General features: G+C 42.4%; 2 protein-coding genes across 4 annotated transcripts in view; one reads left to right on the forward strand and one right to left on the reverse strand.

The window, feature by feature from the left end:
- Positions 1 to 2,600, forward strand: part of wdr20a (WD repeat domain 20a) — a 12,562-nt gene extending 9,962 nt beyond the window's left edge. Inside the window, exon 4 of the mRNA XM_056236725.1 lies at positions 2,493 to 2,600. Within this exon, the coding sequence (XP_056092700.1) occupies positions 2,493 to 2,546 (54 nt within the window). The 3' untranslated portion in view covers positions 2,547 to 2,600. The remainder of the gene's footprint in view (positions 1 to 2,492) is intronic.
- A 2,365-nt stretch (positions 2,601 to 4,965) lies between these two features.
- The window catches only part of LOC130071848 (MAPK/MAK/MRK overlapping kinase-like), a 17,061-nt gene continuing 14,526 nt past the window's right edge, over positions 4,966 to 7,500 (reverse strand). For 2 of the 3 annotated variants that reach the window (XM_056236748.1, XM_056236750.1), the window contains exons 11-12: positions 5,453 to 5,629; positions 4,966 to 5,375 (exon numbers count right to left, since the gene is read on the reverse strand). In XM_056236748.1, the coding sequence (XP_056092723.1) occupies positions 5,301 to 5,375; positions 5,453 to 5,629 (252 nt within the window). In that variant the 3' untranslated portion in view covers positions 4,966 to 5,300. The remainder of the gene's footprint in view (positions 5,376 to 5,452; positions 5,630 to 7,500) is intronic. The other variant, XM_056236749.1, reaches the window with a different exon arrangement.

Genomic DNA, 7,500 nt, shown 5'->3' on the forward strand with positions numbered 1-7,500 from the left:
GGTTTATTTCTGTTGTAAAAAAGTTAATTTAGTTCATTTATATATATAGCGGCTCTGGAGAAACCGTGATGTCATCGTCCAGCTCAGTTCAGTCTCATATAATGCTGTCAATGCAGGAGATCAATAATATTGTTGAATATGAAATTAAATGTCCTCAACTAAGCAAGACCAAAGGCGACAGAGGAGTAGGCTTGCTACGGTAGTCAGTGTTACCGGTGTTCAGGCGCAACACCGGTTTCATCACTTGTCTACCGCGACACCGGAAAAAAAAAAAATATATATATAGGCATATATTTATATATTTAACGCAATTACGCAGTATCCGTTTTTTTCTGTCACCCGTTGACTACCGTTGTATGATCACGCTCTTATTGATGTGAATGATATTAAGCGCGACAACAAGACTAAAGAGACCGCGCTGTCCTGCCTACACACACACACACACACACACACACGCGCGCGCCCGACCCACAGAAAAGACGCGCGTCAGTATCGAGTTCACTCTCGGGCTTGAATAAACCATAACACACACAAATTATGCCAAAATGTCAGTTTTGTCGAGTGTCCTCATAAGAGCAGTCTTAAATGATTTAAATAAAGTCTTAAATTAACGCAGAGATTTGTGAGAAAATGGGACGCGTGTCGATCGCGTCTGTCAGCAGCTGGTCTTAAAGTGTCATTAAAGTTAAACAAAGAACAAAGGTAAGAGAGTAAATGACTCACTCAGACCCGGAGCCAGGAGGATTATTACACCGGCAGCCTAATAATCATGAATGCACTAGGGGTGGTTAATCTGTCTTTCTGATCTAATCTGATTTCCCGATTCGATTACGATTATTGAAGTCCCGATTCGATTACAGTCGATTTTCGATTATTAACGGTTCTCGATTAGCGATTATTGATTTTCCATTTCACAACAGTAAACGAAAAAACACTACAAAGTGTTTGCAGTATTAAAAAATGTCAGCTGCTGAATCACTTAACTCTTTTATTGAGTAACAACAACTCAAAGCACTTTCTGTGTCGTGTAGTTATAACTTCACAATTATTTGTATGTAGCTTATGTTCTGTAGAACACAGAAATGAATACATCACATTGTGTTGTGACTCATCAAGTTGAACTAAACAATAACAAATAAATGAAAGGCTTATTTCCTTTAGGAAGTAGATCAGAACCAACATACTGTAGAAATTGGACAATTTTCTTCTAGAAAAACAAGGTGTTGTTCAGGTGGAGGAAGACTGCAGGTTGCAGTCGAAACATGTCAAGGTAAAGAAAGTTTTCTCTCCACCTGAACACCTTGTCTTTCTAGAAGAAAATTGTCCAATTGAATTATTAAGAAGACAAAATGAACATTTTTGAACAACTTACTGTAGCTTCAGCTTATATACTGTACTGTAGAACACAGTGACAAAATGCAACACACTAACTTGTGAGTAATCAAGTTGTACTAAACACTTTAGTGTGGCAATGTTGACAGACGGCATGCGTTCTATCAACATGTTTAGAGCTCCTGCCATGAAAACCAAAATGAATCCACACTCTTGCTTTGAGCCCAGATGGAGCTGGGTGGATCGGTTGGTTGCTCGTTCCTGGTTCTTCCATTTTACACACCTGCTCTCACTCGCTCTGGCTGCCGTTACACGCGCTTGCTAACTGGAACTGGGCGCGTTCGTGACGTTCAACTTCCGGTATAACATTTTTTACAAAATACAATAATGCAAAAAAATATATATTTTTTTATAATAAAAAATCGATTTTTGAAAATTGAATAATCGATTCATACTCGTCCATAACATACTCGCGATTAATCAATACTCGATTTTTTTCACCACCTCATGAATGCACTGCTATCTTTAACACATCTCCGGCGAACGGCTTCTTCACGCAAAAGAAAAACTCTTCATGAAGCGCAGTGAAATTCAGCGACCGATGGCGTTTCCTGATGGATCGAGGTTGTTCGTAAACTTCATTTTATACGTGCAACTCACGTAGCCATATGACACGGACAACGAGCAGTGAAAGTGCAAGTAGTTTAGCAAGTAGTTTAGTTCCCCTCAGTGAGTCTTGTGTCCGTTTGATGGAAAGAGCAACGGGTCAGTGTGCAGCCTTGAGCAGAAGGGTAGTTCGTTGCTAACGTGCACGAGTCGACAGACGCCAGCGATCGACAGTTTCATCTTTGTCCAGGGTTATGACCGATAAAGTCTTTGCATTATTGATCTAGGCTGTGTCCACGAAAGCGTTCCCCGAGGCTAGCGTATTTCTCCACTTGTTTTCAATGCGAGCGCCGCCTTTTTGAAACGCAGCAGCGGAACGAGGCGCTGAGCTATTGCACCATTAGCTGTATATTAGCGGCCGCTGAGAGCGGAAGAGTTCACCTTTGGGTAAAACACAGCGCTGATCACTCACACAATGAATGCTGCATGTATTGGAGGATTTGGTCGTGTGACTTTGCAAATGTTTTCAAATGTTGTTCTCTTCTTTTCCTCAGGGTTTATTGTCGTCCCAGAACCAGGCCAACTCTCCGAGTGGAACCGTAGTATAGCCCAGAGTTCCTGCGGCTCCGAGATCTCTCCCGGTCCCCCGGTCCCCCGCTCTGGAGCCGCGAGCGTCAGGGCGCCGGCCACGGGCTTTCCTCCTCATTCCCCAGAGTATTTATTTCATAAGGTTTTCACTCTCAGTTGCTTCTCACTGTATTATTTTCTCTGGTGTATTCCAATCTCGCCTGCGGTTTGGGGGATCCGTGAATCCGGCTGGAAGAGCAGTCGTCTTTGAACCCCAGATCCCTTTTAATACAGTTTTATTTCACCCTTTCATACGGAATAGATTTGACCCCCATTGTTAAACTTTGCACTGATTTTATTTTGGGTTTTTGTTTTTTTGTAAGTACTATAAAGGATCAAAAAAGACAAAAAAAGAGAGAAGTAGACGTTCGGGGAAGGCCTTGGTGCACTCGGCTTTAATATCCTCTGTCTTGAATCTGAATCTGAAAAGCTGGATGCTGCAATCATTAGTTTTTTAAAAAAGAAAATTTGTTTGCACTTAATAGTTTATTAGAAGAGAATGGCTTTACATTTTTGTGTGCGAGGACTCACAGACCGGTATAATGTGGAGAATTATGATTAAAAAACTTTGTATCTATTGAGCATTTATTTTAATATTGTTTCAGATAAAAATCTGCTTTGTATTATATGTATAATATTGTAATTCAGTGATTTATTGGGGCAAAAGCAAATGATCAGTAACTCTAGTGGAAGTTTGTCATCATTACAGGAAATAGTGACATTTCTAAAGCAGAAAAATAGACATAATAATATTAAAAAATAATCTTAAATATGCAGGTTTCTGTTTTTTTTCTTTTTCTGTTTCATTTTTCCTTGTCTCTTGTACAAAAGTCACCCAAATGTATTTTGATAATATAGGAGATTTATGTGTTGGAAATGCTAGATTGACAGAAGAGTGTGTCGTCTGGCGAATAACACGTGTGAAGCTCAGGAAGTCTAGCAGACGAAGAAAACTAATCTTATGAAAGAGGTTCAAGAGTTCATATTTTGCTTACCAACAGCAAAGTTATTCTATGTACTACGAAACCCCACTATAGGACGAGCAGTAGACACTATTAAACCGCTGTCATGACTTACCCTTCTTTGTGACTAGCAGTCATTGTTAATGAAATATACACTAACCGGGGAAGATGTGGATGATTGAAGTGTCATATTTTTGATTCATGTGGTTAACATTTTGCATTTCACATTTTGTTCTTCATTAAAAAAAGTCCACGGATGTTTGGTCTGGTGTGTGTCGTCCTGTTTTGTGTGCTGGTTCTTACCGTCACCTCAAGGCCGTTTCTGAGAGTGTGTGAAGCAGTGTTACTGAACTGCAGCTTTCAGAACCGGTCACAACTAGTTTATTCAATGCTTTTGTTACTTTTTAAGCTAACTTTTATTCACGCCGATTGTTGTCATCATTGTTCACAGTGCTTGGCAAATTTCCTGCCCAAATGCATTAATGTAACCCTTCCCAGTGTGCATCAGTGTACAGTAGTGACGTTACTGTAAGAGATAAAGTAGGGGTCACAATATATTGCAACATTTTCTGGGGTTTAAGTGTCAGTACAATATTAAACTACTACGCTGAACAAAATTATGAACGCAACATTTTTCATGAGCTGAACTCAAAGATCTGAGACTCTTTCTACGTAAAGAAAAGGCCTATTTCTCTCAAATATTGTTCACAAATCTGTCTAAATCTGTGTTAGTGAGCACTTCTCCTGTGCCGAGGTCATCCGCCCCCCGCACAGGTGTGGCGTATCAAGATGCGGGATTACTGCACAGGTGTGCCTTAGGCTGGCCACAGTAAAATGGACCTGGAACACGCTGGCGTATGCTCCGATATTTGAGAGAAATAGGCCTTTTGTGGACATAGAAAAAGTCTTAGATCTTTGAGTTCAGCTCATGAAAAATGGGGGCAAAAACAAAAGTGTTGCGTTTATAATTTTGTTCAGTGTATATAATGTTGAATATATTAATGTATAATAATGCAACGGGGTTTATTTGTTGGTCCGGATCATGCCAAATGTCTTTGTGTGGCATCAGCGCCTAACGCTACCAGCAAAAGTGGCCTACATTTACATACATGTCGTCAGTGACAGAGATCAAGCATATATTCGTGAAAATAATCCTGTATTTCAGCTTCAGAATCATGAATATAGTTATTCTGGCGTCTCTATTGTCCAGCGTTGGGTTTCCAGCACTGAGTCCAAGTCTATTCATTTACACACACAATGTAAAATCAAATGTAGCATTTTAATCAACAGTACATTTTTTGTTAACCTTTAATCATATGTCTTGAAGTATCACAATAATATTATCTCGTGACGTATCGAATCGTGACACAAACATATCGTCACACCCCTGTAGAAGCAATCCTGGTCTATGATGTCAAAGCATGGCACTTTGAAGAAGTGTAGTGTAAAAGCCCTTTATTAAACACTAATTGTAGTTGTGTAACTGTCACAACAGTAATCATGAATCTGCTGTGAGCCGGTAGCACCTCGTGTAACAACGATCCGGCACTCGCTGATCGCTCGCGCTCACAGATCCGGGTTAAATGATGGGCTAATGTAGAATGAAAGCACTGCTTTATATTTATGCCACATCCGTCGTAGAGAATCTGCTTCCAGCGGTCTGAAACGTGTGATGATGTGATCTGGCATGCAGACATCAGTATTGGTCTGAAAACACATGTGTCAGTGTGTATAAAGAGCTTTATTGCATGATGTGCCTGAGCTCTGCTGGCGTCAGTAGTCCTGCGGGTGGCGCTCCAGCGCACGAGGCATGTAGAAGCGCTTCAGATGCTGCGGATCCTCTGTGGGCTTCAGAAGAAAAGATGATCAGTACAAACAGCAGTTTCATCTGAACTGGACGAGTGGAGTGTGAGAGTGTGCTTTACTTTGAGACGCGAGTGGCACTTGGAGATGGCAGGCAGAGAGCCGCGGTGGGCCGGCGCCAGCGCAGGGAGTGTGTGTGTCGGGCCCCCGAGCGGGAGTGTGTGTGTCGGGACCCCGAGGTTGAGCTTCGGCAGCTCCAGAGGGAAGTGGCGCCGGCTGAGCGGGTCCAGCTTCAGCTGCTGAGCACAACAGGAGAAACATCACATCTCAGACTACACACTTCTTTCTGTCAAAATACATTTAGTTTCTTAATAAGAGAAAACAAAATATGTTTTATTGACATTAACAGTTCAAAGGGAGGAATGCAGTAAAATAGCACAAATTAAAGGAACTTTTCCCAAAGACTAAAAATGGGAGGCAGTGTTCATTTTTTTCGGGGGTTGTTTTAGTCCAACTAAAATGGCATATAATTTTATTCAACGATGAGAATTGTATTTAGTTGATGACGAAGTGCAGAATGAAATGAAACATTCACACATGGATTATGTAGTAGCTGAAACATCATCATTTCATAAATACATGTCCTTGTGAAAAGCTCCTGAAATTACACTCTAATGAGAATAATGTTGTTCTTTCTTGGTTTTTGCTCATCGCGCATCTTCACTTGTGCATTTCTCTTAATGGAAGTTGTATGTAATGATTATATGTTGTGCAAGTTTCTGATCAATCTCTTCTAGGATGGGTTTGAGTTCATGAACTGCCAGTGCTTCAGTTCTCCAGTGTTCCCGACACCAGACGTGTGTTACAGCAAACATCGCTCTTTCCACACTGCGGTTCTGAGATCACGCTGTTCTGAGATCACGCGGTTCTGAGATCACGAGGTTCTGAGATCACGTGGTTCTGAGATCACGTTGTTCTGAGATCACGCGGTTCTGAGATCACGCGGTTCTGAGATCAAGTTGTTTTGAAATCACGTCGTGGTTCTGAGATCACGTTGTTCTGAGATCACGCGGTTCTGAGATCAAGTTGTTTTGAAATCACGTCGTGGTTCTGAGATCACGAGGTTCTGAGATCACGAGGTTCTGAGATCACGAGGTTCTGAGATCACGTGGTTCTGAGATCACGAGGTTCTGAGATCACGAGGTTCTGAGATCACGAGGTTCTGAGATCACGTGGTTCTGAGATCACGTTGTTCTGAGATCACGTCGTGGTTCTGAGATCACGTGGTTCTGAGATCACGCGGTTCTGAGATCACGCGGTTCTGAGATCACGCGGTTCTGAGATCACGCGGTTCTGAGATCACGCGGTTCTGAGATCACGCGGTTCTGAGATCACGCGGTTCTAAGATCACGCGGTTCTGAGATCACGTTGTTCTGAGATCACGCGGTTCTGAGATCACGCGGTTCTGAGATCAAGTTGTTTTGAAATCACGTCGTGGTTCTGAGATCACGTGGTTCTGAGATCACGTGGTTCTGAGATCACGCGGTTCTGAGATCACGCGGTTCTGAGATCACGTTGTTCTGAGATCACGTTGTTCTGAGATCACACGGTTCTGAAATCACGCGGTTCTGAGATCACGTTGTTCTGAGATCACACGGTTCTGAGATCACGCGGTTCTGAGATCACGCGATTCTGAGATCAAGTTGTTTTAAAATCACGTCGTGGTTCTGAGATCACGTTGTTCTGAGATCACGCTGTTCTGAGATCACGCTGTTCTGAGATCACGCGGTTCTGAGATCACGTTGTTCTGAGATCACGCGGTTCTGAGATCACGCGGTTCTGAGATCACGCAGTTCTGAGATCACGCAGTTCTGAGATCACGCTGTTCTGAGATCACGTTGTTCTGAGATCACGTTGTTCTGAGATCACACGGTTCTGAGATCACGCGGTTCTGAGATCACGCAGTTCTGAGATCACGCAGTTCTGAGATCACGCTGTTCTGAGATCACGTTGTTCTGAGATCACGTTGTTCTGAGATCACGCGGTTCTGAGATCACGCGGTTCTGAGATCACGCGGTTCTGAGATCACGCGGTTCTGAGATCACACGGTTCTGAGATCACGTTGTTCTGAGATCACGCGGTTCTGAGATCACGTTGTTCTGAGATCACG

Source organism: Rhinichthys klamathensis, unplaced genomic scaffold, assembly GCF_029890125.1.
Source record: "Rhinichthys klamathensis goyatoka isolate OS25496 unplaced genomic scaffold, OSU_Roscu_1.1 h1tg000462l_1, whole genome shotgun sequence".
Taxonomy (NCBI): Eukaryota; Metazoa; Chordata; class Actinopteri; order Cypriniformes; family Leuciscidae; genus Rhinichthys; species Rhinichthys klamathensis.